At 36.4% G+C, this 22,596-nt stretch overlaps 2 protein-coding genes across 2 annotated transcripts in view; both read right to left on the bottom strand.

Moving 5' to 3' along the window:
* LOC125828357 (target of rapamycin complex subunit LST8-1) overlaps positions 1-22,596 on the bottom strand; it is a 1,170,163-nt gene that overhangs the window by 338,500 nt on the left and 809,067 nt on the right. The window lies entirely within an intron of this gene.
* On the bottom strand, positions 13,697-20,096 carry LOC125828345 (serine/threonine-protein kinase Nek6-like). Its single transcript, XM_049507657.1, has 13 exons — positions 19,797-20,096; positions 19,138-19,204; positions 17,028-17,093; positions 16,866-16,912; positions 16,586-16,631; positions 16,413-16,493; positions 16,292-16,334; positions 16,157-16,206; positions 15,767-15,848; positions 15,639-15,688; positions 15,462-15,535; positions 15,300-15,351; positions 13,697-15,215 (listed from the first exon to the last, which is right to left on the bottom strand). The coding sequence occupies exons 1-13, from the start codon at positions 19,913-19,915 to the stop codon at positions 14,037-14,039; spliced, it is 1,956 nt and encodes a 651-aa protein (XP_049363614.1). The 5' UTR covers positions 19,916-20,096; the 3' UTR covers positions 13,697-14,036.

Here is a 22,596-nt window from a genome sequence, read left to right as displayed (position 1 = left end):
TACTATATTTTGCTTCATTTTCATTGTATCTCATAATTTTGTTATCTATTTTTCTAAATGCAACTCTTCAATGAATAAGTTTCTTTTTGAGTCGAGCGTCTATCCGAAACAACCTCTTAACCCCTACAATGGTTGGGTAAGGTCTGCGTACATCTCACATTTTTCAAACCTCACTTTTGGGATTACACTAGGTATGTTATTGTTAGTGGTGGTACAACAAAAATGGTTTGCAGATAGGAGGGCTTTTATTAATAACCAACTTGAAATAAAAAAAAATATGCATAATTTAAAGGGAAAATTCATAAGTACCCCCCCAGCCTATGCCCAAAATCTCTGAGACACACCTAACCTTTACTAAGGTCCTATTACCCCCCCCCCCCCCCGGAACTTATTTTTTAATTAATTTTCTACCCCTTTTCGGCCTACATGGCACTATCCTTGAAAAATTGTCAACACGCGGTGGGCCCACAAGATAGTGTCACGTAGGCCGAAAAGGGGAAGAAAATTATATAAAAAATAAGTTCAAGGGGTTAATAGGACCTTAGTAAATGTTAGGTGTGTCTCAGGGATTTTGGGCATAGGCTGGGGAGTACTTATGCATTTTCCCTAATTTAAAATTGAAAAACTTAAATATCTTAACAAACTAAACAAAATTTAATAGAAATTTAAATTTCAAATTCATCTTAGAACAAGCAACTTATCATGTTTAAAATTTACTGCAATAACTCAGAGAGAATTTGAACCGTCTCTATTTTCTTTAGTTACTATGTTGAAGTTTGCTTTTAGTTACTGCAGTAACTTTTAATAAAAATAAGTTGTTTAGTTTAAGATAAATTTGAATTTTGAATTTTTGTTATGTTATTTGAATTGTTGAGATATTTTAGCTTATTTTAAATTTCAAATTATGCAGATTATGTTTTTTATGTTGGCTATTTAAAGTCATTCAATGCTCAATTAAATCATTGAAAGTTGTTGAAAGACATTTCAATCCATTGAGAGATAGTTCAATCATTCTTTTAATTGCCCCATTTTTAAAAAAAACACCAAAAGTGGTATCAGAGCTTCATTGATCTTACGGGATCTGTGAAATCTTTCAAATAACTACCATACTACTTTTAACCCGCAAGGGCTATTTTTCAATTCATTTTAACCCGTCCGGGCTACTATTTTTAACCCATGCTTTTTTCACCGCATAGGATTTTCTAAACTAATTTTTAACCAAAAATAATGACAAGTAACAGTCTCTCTTTGGATTCTCCAAAAATTTTCACAGGCGAAAACTATCAAATTTTGGTCTGTGAGAATAAAAACATATTTTGAAATCTATGTGATATGTGATGCTATGAAGGAAGAGAACTTTTACAACAATATTTTACAAATCCTACAAAAGTTAAGATTAAATGCACTTTCAAAAAAACTTCTAAAAAAACAAGACGATGTCATGGAAGGTGTTTTTGAAGAACAAAATCAAAACAAAATGAAAGAAAAAAAAATTGCAAGTTCAAAACAATGAAAAGAATTCAGCATCAACTACCAAAGCAAACATTGAGGAGGAACATTTTTTTTAATTGCAATAATTATAGCAAATGAGGACTGTTGAAGTTTTCATTTAGCTACTGCAATAACTTTTAATAAAATAAGTTGTTTAATTTAAGATGAATTTGAGTTTTGAATTTTAATTGGGTTGTTTGAATTGTTGAGATATTTTAGGTTGTTTCAAATTTCAAATTATGTGGATTATATTTTTATGTTGGCTATTTAAAGCTTCTCGATGCTTAATAAAATCATTGAAAGTCATTTCAATCCATTGAGAGATATTTCAATCATTCTTTTTGCTGCCCCATTTTTAAAAAACAACATACTATAATTTTAAAAAAATTGCTCTTCAAGTTCTACTTTGGTAGTTGGTGCTGAAACTTTTTGTCTACATTTTAACTTGCACTTTTTTCTTAACATTGATCTTTCTCTCTTTTTTTTTTCTTATTTTTGTTTTGTGCTTAAAAACAACCTCAATAATTTTATCTTGTCTGAAATTTTTTTTCTGAAAATGCTTTGATTTAAAGAACGATAGGATTTGCAGAGAATGTGAGGATCATTCATCCATTACAATGTTCATAAGTCAAAGATTTCAAATTATGATTTCATTCAAATATTATAGTTTTTGTCGATGAAAATTGTGGGGTATTCAAGAAGTGATTGATGTTATAATGATCTGTTCCGTGATTACTTCAAAATTGCACTAAAAATGAGTATTTTAAATTGTTGGATTCATGCTAAGTTGTTTTCCAAGGCCTTGTTGATTGAATCCAAGGACCAATAGAAATTTTGTTCAAGACTCCCTTAGAAATCACATGGTTGGGACACTAGGCAACCTTTTTATATCTTAACCATACCTCATGAATCGGTTCACCCAATAGTCGATGAAAGTTATTGATCTCATCCCTCAATTAAAGCATTCGTGAGGGTGGAAAAATCTTTCAAGGAACGCATTCGTTAGCTCGTTCCATGTAGTGACAGAGCCTTATGAAAACTCCTCAAGCAATGTTGTGGCTTTCCCCGTAAAAGAAAGCAGAACAACCTTAGTCGTATTGATTCATGGCTGATGTTGGTTAAATTGAAGGATTGACTTGTTTTACGAAAGATCAGGATGTGGCGGTTGGCATCTCACTTGCTAACCCGTCGAAGTGTCATTTTATTTGGAGGTATAACATAATATTTGTGAAATGGAACATGACATTTCCTACAATTGGCGGTAAGGGAATAGTTCCGGCTACACCTTGTCCCATTGACTCGTCCTCCATATTGGAATAACCATCCACATTTCATTCTCATCTGCGTGGCTCATTCTTCCCACTGCTTTCACAATGATGAACCCTAGGCTTGAAGTTTCTTGAGCGTAGGAATTTAGGAGCGAATGAGAGGGTTTAATGAAAAACTTATTTCCGACACATTTAGGGGCAATTAGATAACTCCCTAGAGACTTTTAGGACAAAATAGCCTAAAAAAATACAAGCCTGTGAATTTTTTGCCCAAACCTGCATTGGCTCTGTGTCACGGAGCTAGAAGAAATTTTTTTATTAAAAAGGACAGTGAGGTCCACTTCATCTCCGTGATATGGACCTTCTCATGGACTGATCATCCAGGTTGGAGCGTCTCTGGTAAATAAATCATAACCTTTTACTTTGGTCTCTGATTGACGAACGATCAACGGTGTTAGAAAAAAGACCCATAGGCCTTTAATTTGATAGGTCATTGATAACATAATTCTTCATAATCGGAGAGATATGATCGTTTGAAGTTGACCTAAGTAAAATGTTATACCAAAACTTAATCAGTAAGGAATCTTTGAACCCGATATTGTGCTAGATGTTCCTTATGACCTAAATTCACATCCAATACATTTCCCACACTTAAGAATTAATCTTAACACCTATTTAGAAATCAACGAGTTCAGGCCTATACGCATTCAGAGAATGATTTAAGCCTTCAATTAGAATTTTTTGGGCTGTTACGAGGGCATTCACAGCTCTAGCCAATACTTCAGCGGACAATATGAACAATGCAGGGTATCGGGGTCCCCTTAACACCTCTAGTAGAATAAAAATAATATTGTACTCAACTAGTTATAAGAAATGAATACCAATTATTAGCAATTAATCTTCAAATCTTGTCTACTACTTGGTTATGAAATCCCAGTTTCTCCAGAACTTTAAAACAAGAAAGTTCAGTCCAGTCTATCATATGTTTTTGCCATATCAAGCTTTATTACAACATTGAAAACAATGTCTCTTTTTCTGATATCAGTAATAATCTATTGCGCTAATATAATTTCTTAGTAATGCTACTCCTTTAACAAAACCAAACTGATTTCTTGTGATAAGGCTAGGCAACAAACCTTCTAACCTGTTATGGAGAATTCTAGAGATGAAAAAAGAATAATTGTTTACATTAAGAATTATTATTATTATGAAGAAAGTTAACATAATTCACCTGATAAACAAATGAGTATTAGCATATGGCTAAAGTTATAAAAATATGAATCCTGCCTTTTAGACTTTAACTTGAGTTTTCGGCATCAATATTCTTGAGGAATTAAATAGAAAGAGATGAGGATCTACAGTTTAGTTGATTGAAAATGTAGACATTAAAGGATGAGGAAGAAGAGTTAAGAGATGGAAAGGGTCATCTGTCCTTGAGTCAACATTTGCAAAGTTTTTCAAATTGGGGAAGAAATATAAGAAGCAACTTAAAAAAAATTAAGGGACATATGATGCCATTTCCTGCTTAATTGGGGTTGGCAAGACTATGAAACGATTGGATTTACCGATTGAACGAGTTATAACTTTCTTAATGCTCAACTTCCGGAATATTTCATTAGATTGTAGCAATTCTTAACATTTTACCAATGAATTCTCAAATATAAATAGCCGGGGGTGTGTGCTCATTTCCAAGGTAAAATGACCTTCTTGTAGGAACTTCTTTTAGCTTGCCAGTTGACCTAGTCTTTAGGAAGATTGTGAGTTGTTTAATTTAAGTTGAGTCAATCCACATATTTTCTATTTTAGTGGTAACGTGTTATGTTTCTTTTAGGAGTTATGTGTTCTATTTTTTAGGAGTAGTTTAATTATGCTCATTGTGGACTGATACGTGTCATATTTAAGTGGAAGTATTATGTTAAGTATTTTCCTATATATATATAGGCTTGAAGATTCTGAATGAAAGAGGGAGTTTTTCCAGCCATTGTCTTCTTCTTTTACATATTTCTTATTTTCTTCTTAAGAGTACACCAGTGGTATCCGAGCCAGATTTCGTGAGATTGAAAACAAGTGAGGCAAATAATTTTTTTTCACATTATCCAATGGCTACTGAAAATAATTTTGTGCAAGCATTCATTCCACGCTTTGATGGTCACTACGATCACTGAAGCATGTTAATGGAAAATTTCATGCGGTCCATCAACTATAGAGGTAGAGGTTGAGGTAGAGGCCGAGGAAGAGGAAGAGGAGTTCGTGGAGGCAGAGATTCCAACAAGAATTTCAAAGCCAACAATGATCAATCTCATGGCAGAGGTCGTGACTATGACAAATCCAAGGTAGAGTGTTATAGATATCGCAAATTTGGTCATTATACATCATATTGTTACACTAAACTTCCTAATGACAAAGAAAAAGAAGAAAGTGCCAATTTTGCAATTTTGTTGAAAAGAAGGAAGTAGAAACTTTGTTAATGGTTGTCCACGATGGAACAAAATACGAATATGACATTTGGTATGTAGATGTTGGATGCAGTAACCACATGAGTTGAAGTAAATTTTCTTTTTCATCTCTAAATGAAAAATTTCGTTCTACTGTTGCCTTTGGTGAATGTTCAAATGTAGAAGTGATGGGTAGAGGTGATATGCAGATTAAATCAAGAATTGTTTTGTGGAGACAATCTCTGATGTATTGTATGTTTCCGACTTGAAATGTAATTTACTTAGTGTTGGCCAGTTTCAAGAAAAGGGATACGTCATCACTATTAAGAAGGGCGAGTGTGAAATTTATGATCCTATGAGAGGAGCTATTGCAATAGTTCAAATGAGCTCTAACAGATTATTTCCACTAAAGATTGATAGTGTTCAATCTTGTTTGATGGTTGAAGTAAGGAATCCCTTATGGCTGTGGCATTTCCATTATGGTCACTTGAGTTTTGGAGGCTTGAAGACACTCCAACAGAAAAACATGGTCACGAGTCTTCCTCAAATCACTACACCTTCAAAAATCTATGAAGAATATGTTATTGGTAAACAACCTCGCTCTCAATTTCCCAAAGAAAAGTCATAGAGAGAAAATGATGTCTTAGAGCTGGTGCATTCAGATCTTTGTGGCCCGATAAACCTAACGTCCAATGGAGGTAAATGGTATTTAGTCACTTTTACTGATGATTTTTCAAGAAAAACTTGGGTTATTTTTTGCAAGAAAAATCTGAAGTTTTTTCAACATTTAAAAGCTTCAAAGTAAGCGTGGAAAATGAAGCATGGAAAACTATTAAGGCTTTCCGAACTGATTGTGGTGGCGAATATTATTCAAAAGAATTTGAAGTATTCTGTGTAGAGAATGACATTCGAAGAGAGCTTACAACTGCGTATTCACCACAGTAGAATGGTGTAACGGAAAGGAATAACAGAACCATCATCAACATGGTGAGAAGTTTGTTAGTGAGAGGAAGCATTCCAAAGACTTTTTGGCCAGAGTCCGTAAATTGGAGTGTTCATATTTTAAACAGAAGCCCAACCTTTTTTGTTGAAAATATGACGCTGCAGGAGGCATGGAATGGAGAAAGTCAACCGTAGATCATTTAGAATCTTTGGATGCATTGCATATGCTCATGCCTCGAATGAAAGGAGGAAGAAACTTGATGACAAGGCTGAAAAATATTTTTTTCTTGGTGTAATTGGGTCTTCCAAAGCATATAAGTTGTTTAATCCATTGACCAAAAAGTCTATTATCAAAAGGGATATTACTTTTGACGAGGAAAGCACTTGGGCTTGGAATAGGCAGCAGCCTACCCAAATGCTCTGTGATAGTAACGTTGAACAAGAGCAATTTTCAGCACTTTGTGTGCTGGGAAATTCATCAGTTTCCGCCACTACAACTTTACCAACAATTTCTATAGCAAATGAAGAAGTAACTCAAATTGTCGGACGAGTTAGAAGAAGGCCTGCTTAGATGAAAGATTATAATGTAACTGGAATAGAAGATCCAACTACTCATTTTGCTTTGTTTTTAGATTTGGATCCTACTTATTTTGAGAGTGATGTGAAGGAAGAAAAGTGGAGAAAAGCAATGGATGATGAAATTGATGCCATTGAGCGAAATATTACTTGGGAGCTGTTAGATCTTCCAAATGGACAGAAAACCATTGGAGTGATGTGGGCCTTCAAAACAAAGTTGAAGAAAAATGGCGAAGTGGACAAGTACAAGGCACATTTAGTGGCTAAAGGATACAAGCAACAATACAATATAGATTATACAGAAGTATTTTCTCCCATTGCCAGACATGATACAATCAGATTGGTTATCGCATTGGCAGCTCAGAAGTCTTGGCTTATTTTTCAGCTAGATGTCAAGTCATTATTCTTACATGGGTACTTGGAGGAACATGTATTTGTAGAATTGTGACACCTCGGGTTAGAGAAAGACCAAAAAGGGGTTATGGAGAAGGACTCACAGGCCAACACCTGGACCAGGGACCCTCCATGAAGCCCCATAGTGTCACACCCCGAGGCTACCCCCTTGATGTAAACACGGGACCTAGGATCACGAGTGACCCCAAGCTAACCCTGAAGATGGCATATCATAAGCATACTAAAAACAACTGAATAAAGAGATACTATGCGGAAGCTAAAAGATGAGATAACTGAAAGATGGGGAAATACCCATTCCTGATCTAAGTATATATATAAATTCTAAGAGTTAAATGATACTAAACATTCACTCAAAACTAAAGTTGAATCTAATACTATGTCTGAGAAAGCCTTTAATTGACTAGAGTTGTTGGGACATGTCCCAGCTAACCCTAGCAAAACTGAAAACTGAAATAAAAGACTGAATATGAAAAACATGTTTATTGTCCTTGAAGTATGAGGACTCGCCACTGAAGCTGCTGAATACGAATCAGAAACCGATCTATGCGTGGTCTGGATACTGAATACCTGAACCTACATCATGAAAGGATGTAGCGCAAAGTATGCGTTAGTACTTGGAATGTACTAAACATGCAGGATATGGATGATAACTGAACAAACATATAAGCTGAACAAAACCTAACTGAGCAATGACATAATATGAACAGTATAATAATACTAAAATATACTGAAATGAACTGAACTAAATACAATGACCAAGTACAGATTATTAACATAACATGCTGAGTTGAATATTGAAGTATAACTAAAAACCTCGTCAAATGCACTAGAGTCTGACTCCGAAGCTACTATTAACCGACATAAAACCACGTGAGCTAAACATGAAGTCCGATGTATATGTCCCATCGAGATGCCATGGGTATAAAGGCATACTAGCGTGATCATTAAATATGATGCCTAACATAGGGGACTTATAAACCTACGGGGGCATGTAGTTTTTGGACTATGAGGGTACACTGAACCCTAGTCCACTCGGTGCTAAGTCTACTCTCAACTGGGATTGTGTTTGACACAACAAAATTGAAATACTAGATAGCTCAATATTCTGATACGCAAATCTGAAAATGAAACATTTATGAACTGACAATGTAACATTTGAAATTGGAGCATGTATATCTATTTAAGTGACCTAGCAAGTGTAATTTACGAAGTAAGAGAATCTACATAAATAGATACTATGCTGAAGCTAAAAGATGAGATAACTGAAAGATGGGGAAATACCCAATACTGATCTGAGTATATATGTAACTTCTAAGATTTTAATGATACCGAACATTCACTCAAAACTAAAGCTGAATCTAATACTATGTCTGAAAAGGCCTCTAACTGACTAGAGTTAATGAGACATGTCCCAAGCTAACCCTAGCAAAAATGAAAACTGAAATAAAAGACTGAATATGAAAAACATGTCTATTGTCCTTGAAGTATGCGGACTCACCACTGAAGTTATTGAATACAGATCAAAAACCGATCTATGCGTGGTTTGGATGCTAAATACCTGAACCTACATCATGAAAGGATGTAGCGCAAAGTATGCGTCAATACTTGGAATATACTAAGCATGTAGGCAATGGATAATAGCTGAATAAAGCATAACTGAAGAATGACATAATCTGAACCGAATAATAATAATATTGAAATATATTGAAATGAACTGAACTGAATGCAATGACCAAGTACTGATTATTAACATCACATGCTGAGACTGAATACTAAAGTATAACAGAAAACCTGGTCAAATGAACTAGAGTCTGACCGTGGGAACTACTATTAACCGACATAAAACCACGTGAGCTAAACGTGGAGTCTGATGTATACGCCTTATCGAGAGGACCCAATATACCTTGGCAGGGGTATAAAGGCATGACTGACGTGATCACTAAATATGATGCCCAACAGAGGGACTTATAAACCTACGGGGGCATGTAGTTCTAGGACTATGAGGGTGCACTGAAACCTAGTCCACTCGGTGCTAAGTCTACTCTCAACTGGAATTGTGTCTGATACAACATAAATGTATACTGGATAGCTCAATATTCTGACATGCAAATCTGAGAATGCAACATTTATGAATTGACAATGTAACATTCGAAACTGGAGCATGTATATCTATTTAACTAACCTAGCATGTGTAATTCATGAACTAAGAGAATCTACACCACTAGGGTTCTGAATTTCATGCAAAGAACTAAGCAATGATTTCACGAAAACATGATAATCTGATTAAGAGCACCATAACAGCTAAATCACAACCAATATCTAAGGTTTTAGAAACACTAGGTCTAAACAAGATATAGAGAATCAACAATCTGACTGAATTCTAGGGACCTAGTGGATGAAAGGAACCCACTAGTGAAATCCCACATACCTGGTGACGAAATTCACAGAGAAATCTTTCGATTTAGGGGTTGGAACTGAAGAAAATCTCCTGCTTGTTCTGGAGGGGAGTTGGTCGACTCTTTTCTCCTTTTTGCTCTATGTTTGATGAATTTTGGGTGAATGAATTGTTTAGGGTAGAGTCTGACTAGAATACTAGGCTAAAACGGAGTAAAATGATGTAGTTTAGGGATTAAACGATGTAGTTTAAATGTCCAAAGCATAAGGGAAAAGACCAAAATGACCCTGACTTAACAGCTGACGAAACCATCGATGACCCCTGACCGATGGACCGTGGAGTGACCGATGGTTTGTCCTGGCAGGGCATAGTTTGGCATCAGAGAATTGGTGTTGAGGGTCACGATCCACAGACTTGGACCGCAGAACGTGGTCCCACCTACGGTCCGTAGGTCCTGTCATGTTCTGGACTTTATGGGGAAATGTTGAGGTGCTTAACCACGGACCACACCTACGATTCATGGTTCAACCTACGGTCCATAGGTGGCTTCCGTCGGTGGCACCTGCAACTTCACCAAATCTATATTTTGTCCTTTCTCGAATCTGGGGTGTTACACAGACGAGTTGTGAATGAGACCATGATGTGTGTGGTGGCCCGTGGTAAGTCCCCCAAGGAGTGTTGGGTAGGAATCCCATCCCACGAGGGTCTTAACGACACATGGGGAGGCATAAGGGGAGTAATGTTGCCCGTGTAGGGGAGGCAGAACCCATCTCAAGTGAGCCTCTTCTCACGAACCCCTAAACGGGTCGTGAAGGGTAAAACAACCCGTGAAGTTGGTTGTGATGAGAGTCAAGGCAACAAGGGGTCTCCCTAAGCCACTGGTCTAAGGGCCACGACTGCCTAGACGGCTCGTGGACCCTTAAATGGCCCGTGAAGACCTCCATGTGGGGGTTGCGTCAGCTTTAAGTCAAGATCATTTGGTCTTTTCCTAATTATTCTATTGTTATACTATGTCGTTTTACCCTTACCTAGAACTCCTATATAAATATTTTTAACCCCAAATTTCTCCAATTAAGATCATTCTCTCAAATTCTTAAAAGAAGATCAAGTTTTCTTCTCCCACAATATTTCTCTCTGTAGAAAACTTGAAGAAGAAGGGTTTAACCTAGGGTTTCAAGTCATGTCTCATAATCCTCCATTGAAGGCAAGCAATTAACATTGAGGTATGATAGTTTTCATCCATGGAGCCCTTTCCTCCATGGAGTTCCCAAATTCTCCAAGTTGCAAAGTTAGAAATCCCCTATTGAGTTAGGGTTTTTCTTCCATGTTATGGGTTCTCTTGATTATTGCTTTAGTTGACTGTTTTATGATCTTCCAAGCATGAATTGATATAATTCTATGGTTTTTATGATGAATTCCCTTGAACCCATACCTATCCCATGTTTTACAAGTTATGATGATCTAATGTGGGTTGTAGAATTATGAAGGATGAGTTTTATGAAATCATGCATGTTATCATGAAATTTATGTAAATGTTTGAAGGATGCTTTGAGAGTGAAGTATCAATGATGTTGTTGTTGTTGTTGTGTTGTTGAAAGGATTTCTTATATACACATGAAAGCATGATTGTGAAAAGTTTTCTCACATAATAAGGGTTCTTAAGGTTGAAAGGCTTTTCTCACCTAAAATGAACCAATGATAAAGAGTTATTCTAATGTAGAGGCAAGAGGCGATTACCCATGCTCTCTATTGAAAGACAAGAGGTGATCCCCATGTCACATGATGCAAGGACAAAAGGCGATTACCCATGTTCCTTTAAAAAGATAAGATGAATAAGATTAAGAACTATTTTGTGGAAGTTAAGCTTAGTACCGAGTAGTTGAGTGGCAATTACTCGTGTCCCATCAACTACGTGTCAACATAAGATTGTCTAGATAGGTATTAGCTAGTGGATCCACATAAGCTAGAAAGTTCATGGTCTTACCTTGGCAAGTAGGACAACCCTTTTCGGTGTGGAAGATATCAGATTCCATGTTGATAGCTCACATGGTCTTATATGTCGGTTAAGGCTACTTCCCACAAGCAACCTATGATGAACTAAGGCTACTTCAATAAGTACCTCACATGGGTTTTAAGATGATATCTACTTGCATTGAACATGTTTTATATCTTATATTTCCTAACTCCTAAACTCATGTTTTAGTTTGGTCATTGCACTCTTATAAAAATATCCCTTTTTAGCATGTTCTATATGTTTTTATGCATGACTATCGTACTTGGTACATATTTTTACTAACACATACTCTTGCCTACATTTTCCCAAATGTAGGGTCAGATATTTAGGGTTCCAGTTTCGTGGCTAGAGTTCTTTGAGAAGATTTTGAGCTTTGGTGAGTCCTCATGCTTCGAGGATCGGACTTTTGCATTTTTCAGTCCTTCTTACTTTTAGACTTTGTACGTGATGCCAGGGTTACATCCTGGTCACTCTTGATGTATTAGATGGCAAAATGAGACTTAGTAGACTTCTGTTTTACTTTGATTTAACTATTAGACTTGAAATATTTTTCCTTACCTCTTTCGTATTTCTTATATCTTATTATGCATGCTAAGTGGCTTGTGTAGGGCCTCTCGGGGTCTTATCCATGTTACACCTAGGAGGTACCTTGGGTTGTGAAAAGAATAACCCCCTAGTTATGTTAAAATTGAAAATGAGCATAAGGTTTATAGATTGGAAAAAACCCTCTATTGTCTAAAACAAGCTCCTCGGGCTTGGTATAGTCGCATTGAGTGGTATTTTCTAAAAGTTGGTTTTTCAAAATGTCCTTATGAGCATACATTGTTTGTAAGATTGGGGATCAAGGAAAGATGCTCATTATTTGTTTGTATGTTGATGATTTTTTTTTTACTAGAAATTGTGGTGTCATGTTTGAAGAATTTAAGAAGTCGATGAATGATGAGTTTGAAATGTCGATGCATTACTTTCTTGGCATAGAGGTAGTGCAATCTGATAAAGGGATATTTATTTCTCAGAAAAAATATGTAGGGGAAATTCTAGACAGATTTCAGATGATGGATTGTAATCCAGTTAACAGTCCTACTGAACTTGGCTTGAAGCTACATAAAAATCCTATTGGGAAGAAGGTTGATAGCACACTTTACAAACAAATTATGGGCAGTTTGATGTATCTCACTGCTACAAGGTCTGACATAATGTATTCTGGGAGTTTAATCAACAGGTACATGGAGAACACCACAGAAATGCATTTGTCTGCAACCAAGATAATTCTTCGTTACTTGAAAGGGACGAGAGACTTTTTTATGTTTGGGTCCAGTGTTATTTCATGGTCAACAACCAACTGTTACTTTGTCTACTACGAAAGTCGAGTTTGTTGTTGCGACTGCTTGTGCCTGTCAAGCTATTTGGTTGAGGAGACTTCTGGAAGAGTTGAAATTCAAGCAGCCAGAAGCTACCAAGATTTTTTGTGACAACGTTCAGCAATTCAAATATCCAAGAATCCAATGCTACATGGAAGAAGCAAGCATATTGATGTGAAGTTTTATTTTTTACGAGATCTTAGCAATAATGGAACAATTGATCTGATCCACTGCAGGAGCGAAGACCAGGCTACCAATATTTTCACCAAGGCCCTAAAGATGGTGTCGTGTATTAAACTTAGAAGGCTGCTAGGCATATGCACAATCAAAGATGTAAATTAATTGTTAGCAAACATAAGTTTAAGGGGGAATTGTAGGAACTTCTTTTAGTTTGCCAGTTGACCTAGTCTTTAGGAAGATTGTGAGTTGTTTAATTTAAGTCGAGTCAATCCACATAGTTTCTGTTTTAGCAATAACGTGTTATGTTTCTTTTAGGAGTCATGTGTTCTATTTTTAGGAGTAGTTTAATTATGTTTTAGGAGTAATTTAATTATGCTCATTGTGGACTGATGTGTCCTATTTTAGTGTAAGCATTCTATTAAATATTTCTGAATGAATGAGGGAGTTTTTCCAACCATTGTCTTCTTCTGTCACGTACTTTTTATTTTCTTCTTAAGAGTATAACACTTGTCCCCAAAAGAACACCTCAACAATGACAAATTTTCATAATAAAGAACAAGGTGAAAGCATCATCAAAAGTTCAAAAGCAAGAAGCTGAAGTAATGTTCAGAAGGAGTTGCAACTTCAGAAGGAGCACACTTGTAGTATAATATAATAATAATGCAAAAAAGAAAAGGAGAAAGCATTAGCAAACTAAAGTTTGGGGTAATTTAAGATCTTCACAATTCCATCAAATGTACTACAATTATACTCTCAAACTAAGGAAACCTCAATCCATCAAGCCTCCGAAAATAACTTAGTTCGCACTCACACCAGAGAAGCTTCTTTCAAAGTAAGCTTTCCCATAAAACAAATCATTTAGAAGGCAACAAACAACAGTCAAGCTAAACATCTATATCAACCCACACAAATCACTCTGTACAGTAGTTTTCCAGTAAAGGGAAAGCTGGCATCACAAAATCACGATCCCTTGGCCAATTTTTGTGCACTCATGAGGCTCTTAGTCAACCATATTGCCGTTTCTCTGGATGAAACTGCATCATCGCCAAATGGTTTCAGCACACCAGCAAGCTCATCAATTTTTTCCTGCTTGAGTAGTCGTGCACAAACCTCTAAAAGGGATTCCAGAGCTTCAGCTCTTTCTTGAGTCGGATTTTCCCAGTCGTTCTTGTGCCCGTCACCAGCTAAGGCAGCTAGTGCCTTAAGAAGTGAAACCCTATCATCTAGTGCTTGACGTTTAGCATCTTCAACCATATTTGCATTCTTTTCTATCTCATCTTTAAGTGGGCTTGACCTATTTCTTTCAGAAGCTATGTGGTCAACAGAAACTTCTTTAAACTCGCCAACATTTTCACTTTCAGATGCATGACACCTTAGTTCAGCATCTGTATCAGATTTTGCAGGTCGTGTAGTTGATGAAGTGCTTTCTTCATCATAAGACCGTGTTTTCTCAGTGGAGCTTCCACTAGACGAAATCATTCTGCTAGGCTTTGCGGAGGTACAATCTAGTTCATTCAAGTTTGCTTCTCCACTGCCACTTGGCGTGCTCAACTCCTCAAGGTCTTTTGTTTTGTCATTCTCCCCGTCACCTTCTTCAGATTGTGGAACATGCTCAACAGATACTTTCTCTTGTTCCTCAGAGTGCGTATTTTCCATGAATCTTGAAGAGTTTGGTGTATTTGTACTTCCTTCTTGCAATAGAGGGTCGGATTGATCGCCTCCATTGCAAATAGCTGCCTCACTAGCATCCCAACATTTAGAATCCACACCATCTACAAATATCTTTGCTGAGTAGCTAGTAGGATCAACTCTCTTAGTCTCAAGTTTGGCTTTAAATGTGTCATAGTTGTCAGATAAATTTCGTGGCCGAATGTTGTCCCTTTCATCAAAGTGAAAAACAGGACCCTTCTCTTTAAGCCCAAGAGATTTGTCACTTCCATCAAATTGAAAAACAGGACTCTTCTCTTTTAGCCTTAGAGGTCTGTCTCTTATGAATCTAGGACTGCCAGATTTTCCAGGTGATTGCTTTGTTTTTTCCTTTGGGCTGTTTGGAGACTTCACTGGAAGAAAAGCAGATGAAGGGTTGCGGCAGCGAAGGAGGCATGGCTGCAAATGTTGATGCCTTAACAACTCCGCAGTCTGAAAGTGATGATGAAAAAACAAATCAGAAAGACTGACGATTTCAGATTTAATTGCATTTGAATATATGCAGCTTGCACTCACTGTTGGTCTGTGTTCAGGGCTTTTCCTTAGCATGCTTTTAATAATCTGTTTCCTGGAAGCATTGATCCATCTTGTCAGTTTAATGATTAGTGGCTAGATAAACAATTATAAGTGCTAGTAGAAATAAGAACCATTTCTTAACAATGGTTGGAAGCTACTTACAAGTTGGAGGAATATATAATTGGAAGTGGTGATAAAGAGCCCCTGTTTATTTTATTGATAAGTCCTGTCATGTCCTGCCGAATAAAAACACCTTTCAATGTTCCACACAAATAATATTAAAGGTAAACAATGTATTATGAATTATGATGTTCACAGATAGCTGAAAGGTCAACGTACTGGAGCTCTAAATGGTGCCTGGTGTGCAGCAATCTCAAACATACAGCATCCTACAATCATATCAAACTATTGTTTCATTATTAAGGAAATAATAAAAAGGAAATGCATTACTTCACCAGTTCTCTTACCAAGAGACCATATGTCAGATTTGTAGCCATATGGTATATCAGCAAGGAGCTCAGGACACATATAGTTTGGAGTACCAACAACCTGTTTGGAGGCAACAAGTCACTAATATAAGTTATTGGCGAAGTTAGAACTAATAGCATATTCCTCGAACACATAAAGTCAGGGTATTTTATAATTGAACACTACCATACATAGAAATCACAACAAGATGACATACTATAACTAAACAGAACACCTGGTTTTCTCAACATTGGAGGGGGATAAGGTGCCCTCTAGCTAGTCACTACGTAAACATATTGAATCATTTATTGAGACGATCATAGTTCATTGCTAATAAGAAGGAGCTAATTTTTCCACTACAGCTGTATGAATATACAGAGAACTCGTACCGAGGAAGCAAGGCCTTCTCCATCTAAAAGTTTTGCGAATCCAAAATCACCTGTGTAAAAAAATTAAACAGATTTAATTCATAGATAACATAGAAGCAAGGAGGGTGCTATCATGCACTTGGTTGTCATTCTTACCTAGCCGGATGTCATTGTCCTTTGTGACAAAAACGTTAGATAACTGAAATAAATCGAAGTAGTTCATGTTAAAACATGTCATACAAGGAAAGCTCATTAATAGATCAGGGCCTGTTTATACCTTCACATCTCTGTGTAGAACACGGTTGGAGTGCAGATAATCTACCGCCAGTAATAGCTGAGTCAGCCATTTGCAGAGTTTCTGCAGAGGAAAAAGTTGGTGAACACAAAAAACTTTAAGTGAACCACTCTAGTATGGAGAACCCATTATGATGGAAGCTGTATCTAAACTACCTCTTCTGGGAAGAGAGCTCCTCTAGACTTCCTTATGATCTTTGCCCTGATTACCCAAAAAACAAAAAGGTCATTATCTTCATATTACACCATAAAACATTCCCATGATCTTATTGCTTTCAACCTTGTAATTTAGGAAAAGGTGTCTAAAGATTCTTCATTTAAAAGCATCATAGGGTAGTTCAATCTACAAATATGTTTTGACCATCTTTTGGGAGAAACATAAAGTTGAAATGTCAATAAGTATAAAAATGCTAGCAAGGCTAGGATAACCACTTACATATCTCCACCTTCATAATAGTTGGTAACGATGCATATCCAGTTCCCCTGAAAGAAAAACAAAGTCAATCCTGTTTTGAGGCAACTCGATATAGATTTTTCTCAAGTCAAGGATAATTATTTCAGTTCCAAATCCTGTTCTAGAAACTGAATAACATAATACCTTCTCGACCCAAGCATCCTTGTACTCCACGATATATGGATGGCTTAACTTAGCTATCAGATCCATCTGCCATAGAATAATACATACACAGATATCAATTAGCTAAACATTATGCAGACCTATCTACTCAACATAATATCATTCCATTTACGTGGCCTAACTTGATGAGAATACTAAAAATAAGACAAGCTGAACGTGTGTGGTTTCAACTTAGTTGCGCGGACTCTTCACTTTTGATGCCGCACCCGTCTCGGATTCTTTAAAAATACACTACTTTTGGCGAATCCGACACGCACCCGTTGGCATTTTTGAAGAGTCCGAGCAACATAGGGTTTCAAAGGTAAGACTTAAATTTTTTCAATAGGTAAAGGTAAAACTATATTTTTTTAAGCTAATATACCACCAGGAGAAGTCCTTCATGGCTTATTTTATTATTAATAATAATAAATCTCAAATAGAAAGTACAAGGTAAGACTAAAGTTAACTTATCAATTGCAAAACTTTTCTTGACTGCAATGACTACTTGCAGTCAACAGGTGTCACCGCAGCACTATCTATTTGCTACCATAAACTCAAGAGAATCTAAGGCTGCAGCAGAAGGTTTACTTATTAAAGGTCATCCCATCTTTGACAGGAAAATGGCCACATAATTAGAGCAAAGGGAATACTTATTGGACATTGGGGCCTATAAAGTTCTTCACAAGAACATTTTAGGAGCAGTCACCTAAATAATAAAAGAAAGTGATTTCAGCATTTATTACAAGTTCCACAGACCACAAGTAGCAAAATGCACAGATACTAATCCAATCTAAGAGTTTCAGTCAACTAAGTTCAGAAGTTTGCAAACTTTTGCTATAAGATTTTGGTTTGGATGGTCACACTCATCATAATAGTTTTCTACATTTCTTCTCTACCAAAAATTATGGATAAAGTCCGCTGCTACTTCTCTTGCACCCCAAATTATCAGCTCATGCAACCTTTGGAATTCCATTAGTTACCTTCAGTTATTTCATTTTTCCTTATGTATCTCTTATTACCAAAGGATCTACTAATCAAGTAACAAAAAGACAAAAAAGTAATCTAAAAGTTCTATTTCTACTTCAGCTTCATCCGTAGTTACTTTAGGACATTGATCCATACTTCATCCTGTTGAGAAGATGCCAAGAAATATTAATCCATATTTACAGTACCAGTTAGTGGTTTCCAACACAGAGGTCACAGGAAACTAGTAGGGAATATCATTGAAGATCTTCACCGATATACTTAACCATTTGTCTAATCATCATTATTCAACTACTAAGGAAGACTGCCCATACAAAGAAGGGTTTGAATTGAAGGACTGTTCCTTCATATGTACAAGAGTAAAATAGTGAAAAACGACACGCCAAAAGAAATAGCAGTTCTGTGATATGAGGATGATGATCAATGACTTGGCATTTGTTCAAAATGCTCTTATTTTTATAGGACTAGATTAACTAAGTTCTAATTTTGAATAAAAAACTGCCTTCTATTATGAACCGAATTTTGTCTCAAGGGCATTATGACTGAAGACCAATATAAAGGAAAGATTAAGGAAATGCATAACTTAAATTTGTGGAATATTTATTTCATAATAGAAAGAAAATGCAGCAGTTGGAAACAAAATTAAGGATTGTAAGGAAAGGACATTGATGGCTGACGATGAAAGACAACAACATACCCGGTGTAATCCCACAAGTGGGGTCTTGGGATGTGGTGTGTACGCATCCTTACCCCTACCATGTAAAGGTAGAGAGGCTGTTTCAGACAAGGAAAGACGTGGGCACAAAATCTACGACAATGGATTTATTGGCCTCAATCAGCCAGTAAAACTATTGGCTAAGAGACGCAAACTATTGATTATAGATATCAACTTCTGTTAGGTACTTGTGATGCAACACTTTTGTCTAGTATAGCTTCCCAATGTAAAATGTAAGAGGATCACTAACTTTAGGTTTCTCAGTTTAAGCATTGAATCATGTACCCGTGCATTTGGTAAGAAGCTGAAGTCTCTGATCAAACCAACATCAAAATTAGGTAGGCTTAGAATTGATTATAAAAGAATACAATATAATGAAGCATTTGAAGTGACCTCTTGAAGTGCAGTACGCTTGAACTTGTCTGTCTGCTCTGCTAAAGGTATCTTCTTCAGAACATACCTAAAAGGAGGAATTTGTATTCCTTGTTAGTCAAAATAATTTGAATGTTGTAGGCAATGGGTTCAGTATTAGGCAGGGTCTTTAACTCAATCAGAAAAGGGTCATTTACAGTTGTATCATTATGTCACTGCAAATGCAGGAAAATATTAATTTGTGGGTTGGGTTTGTATGTAAGAGTAACTTGTGGCCAGCAGACAAATCATTTCATTTTCAAGATGTTCATCAGCACATAACAATTTTTATATGAAAACTTTTCTTTTGGCAATTAAGTGACATTTTATTAATTCAGAGGCAGAAAAGCAAAGCTCCTCCTACCCAGACCCTTCAGGAGGCCAGTGGTTTGGGATTGGGACTTCCATGTTGGAGGTCTCAAGTTTGAAACCCCTTGTCAACAAAAGCAAGGGGTCCGGGCTTGCCTAATGCGGATTTCCTTGTCATCCAAAAAAAGAAGAAAAAAGGGGGCTCCTCCTACCCAGCCAAAATTGAAACTGGTAACTCCAAAAAGAAATTTACTTACATCCTGAAATGATATGTTAAGCAAATAGTATCCCTGAAATTGTTATGAGGAAAGAGAAAGAAAATAGTTGCTTACTTGTTGTTGTCAGTGGTATGAAGAACAAGAAATGCTGTTCCAAAAGCTCCTCTACCAATTTGCTCTATCACTTGATAATCATCTATCTTTGACTTGCTGCTACCATTTTGTATCTCCATTCTACCCTCAAAACAAAGATACAAACTTCAAAACAAATCTCTAGTCTCAAATTAAGGAAAAAAAAGTTGGGATTATTCAAGTAAACAAAGCTGTTGGAATAAATTTGCATAAAGCTACAATGATGTTAAGCTGCAACAACTATGTGTCTTGTGTGTGTGAGAGAGAAAAAGAAAGACAAAGAAGAGGGCCCATAGGGAAGAAAAGGGTTGGTTGGGCTTGGAATTTTAGCAACACAACAAAATTCAACTATTCCCAAATTTATTTTTTAATTAGAAAAGTCAATTTTACCCCTTCCAAAGAATTAATTATAAATTCCTTAGTCTCAACATTAATACTCCACATATTAAAAGACTAAGAAAAAGTATTTAGCCTCGTCACACATGAGTGGTGTAGAAATAAATGTAGTCATATCGCACCATGTTGGCTTCATATTATTACGAGCACTAACTAAAATAAATAATTTCTGAGAGGGACATAGTCCTAAAGTAACAAGGGAATATATAGAAAATGGTACATGTGTGTGTGTATGATAGAAAAGGAGGAAAGTTTTGGTAGGAAAGCAAGTGAGGGACCAATTAAAGACCTTTGCTTGCAATTCCAGAATCAATAAAAGGGTGTTCGAATTGACCATTTCACACACAAGGAGAAATATTGAACCTCTTCTTATTGGGTCATACCCATGATGTGTCACTATCCTACACTCAATACCAGCACCCCAAACGTATTTTTTAAGGATTGGGACTTTTTTTTATTCTTGGCTCACGGACATCTCTTTGTATTTAAAAAAATTTAAAACATTTCTCTCTTTTTTTTTCTCTCTTCTTCCTCCAAAATCATTATTGTACTCCCATATTCTCTTGTTTCTTTATTTTCTATCTATGTAATTGTTGGTGTTGGTTGAACTGAAATTTTGTCACGATCCAAAAACTCAGGTCATGATGGCACTTATCAAGAGTTATTGCTAGGTAAGGCAACTCATATGTGGAACGACAAGAAAACAGACATATTGGACAGAATCAATGAACAAGGAGAAGATAACAACAATACAAAGTGATACACAATGGAAAAAAGAAATGACATAAATATACAACAATACAAGATCCAATCTCACAAACTGGTGGATGAGGGTACAAAGCTACTATACTAAAAAGAGTACAAGCTACAAAAACCAAAATAAGTACAGACTTGTTTCGGATGCAAAAGACTAGCCAAACACTATAAACAGAAGGAGAGGAGTCAAACTAGGACGTCATCTCTTCACCCTTTATCTCCGGGAGTCCCTTCTGAAGCTCGAAATTTACATTGTCGGTTGGCGCTTAGATATTCATTACGAAAAACATATGTAGAATGTAGTATGAGTACCAAAACAATAGGTACATAGTAGGCATCATAGGACGACTGAGCTTGGAAAGCAAATACATAATGAAAAGTGAAGAAATAAACGATAGTTAAGGGTCATAAAAACGTAACCATAGTAGAAAGTCTAATTATACACCTCGATAATCTAGCACGAACAGAACGATAAAGTAAATAAGATAATGACGACCTAATTGGACCCCCATAAGCCCCATAAGGTATACTCGTGCACAATTAAAATGAAAATAACCCAAATGGACCCTCATTAGCCTGATGAGTACAGAAAAGAGCTGATGGTATCCCTAGATATGACTAAGTATAATTTGGAACTCATACGGTCAACCCCAAACTTCGAATCACGATGAAGACACCTCGAAGAACCCAAAAGAATCAAGATGCCAAGACTCAAACACGACTAATAAAAACATGCCTGGACTCAAACCGCGACTAGTAGAAATGCGTTCGGACCTCAAACCATGGGTAGAACACTCCAAAGAACCCCATACTCATATGATCATCATCAAGTGGAAATATATCATACAACAAAACCTCCAATATGTCAGAAGTGAGCTACTCGTGCTCAGAATCCATAACCCAATCCAATCTTACCATTAAAGCCTAAAATCACAACCGAAACATACTGAGGTCGTAACATAAGAAAGTTATTAATGAAATTCCAATAAAAGCGGAGTTGTCACCTAACTAAGGATTCATACTATATGACCCAAGTCAGCTAGATCAATCTATAGGAAGCTAGAACCGTCTGAAGAAACAATGAAAGATTTACAAGGCATAACGACTCCAAAATAGAAATTCTAAGGCAATTACTAGCATATGTCTAGGCTAAGGCCAATAATCAGCTATACATACCAATACAAAAGGGCATCAAGTTACAATATTGGGAAGGCTAGATATATTAGTAGGGAAGACATCTGCGAGCTCTCACACAATAGGAACCGAAACAACTATAGAACCCTCCAACTAATATCTCAAATATAAGCCAAATAGGCCAAGTACTCATTGGATACTAACCTTTGAGCCCAAACATAAGAAATAACCTCAATTGGTGTGTAGTCACAAGAACCCTACCACACCACTAGAGGGATTCTAGGCATGACTAAGGTAATCGTCTTAGCAAAACAATTCAAGATCGCATGGTAGGGGGATAACCAGTCCATGCCTAGAACAATATCAAATCAAGCATATCCAACACAATAAGGTCAGTTTGAGTGTCACACCTCTGTATAGTCACCAAACATGAACTAAACATATGATCAACTACTAAAACTTAGCCATAGGAGTCGAAACACATAATGACGCTACT

The sequence above is a fragment of the Solanum verrucosum genome, unplaced genomic scaffold (genome assembly GCF_900185275.1).
Source record: "Solanum verrucosum unplaced genomic scaffold, falcon-dt-bn FXZP01000048.1, whole genome shotgun sequence".
Taxonomy (NCBI): Eukaryota; Viridiplantae; Streptophyta; class Magnoliopsida; order Solanales; family Solanaceae; genus Solanum; species Solanum verrucosum.
Note: the sequence above shows the minus strand (reverse complement) of the source record. Positions and strands in the feature narration are given on the sequence as shown.

What these genes read in the sequence shown, in the direction of transcription:
- LOC125828345 (XM_049507657.1), bottom strand. Translation starts at nt 19,915, where the DNA reads ATGGAGATACAAAATGGTAGCAGCAAGTCAAAGATAGATGATTATCAA. An exon ending in AGCGTACTGCACTTCAAGAG is followed by an intron (nt 17,094 to 19,137) that starts GTCACTTCAAAT and finishes ATTCTATGGCAG; the next exon opens with ATGGATCTGATAGCTAAGTT. An exon ending in TTCTACACAGAGATGTGAAG is followed by an intron (nt 16,335 to 16,412) that starts GTATAAACAGGC and finishes GATTTATTTCAG; the next exon opens with TTATCTAACGTTTTTGTCAC.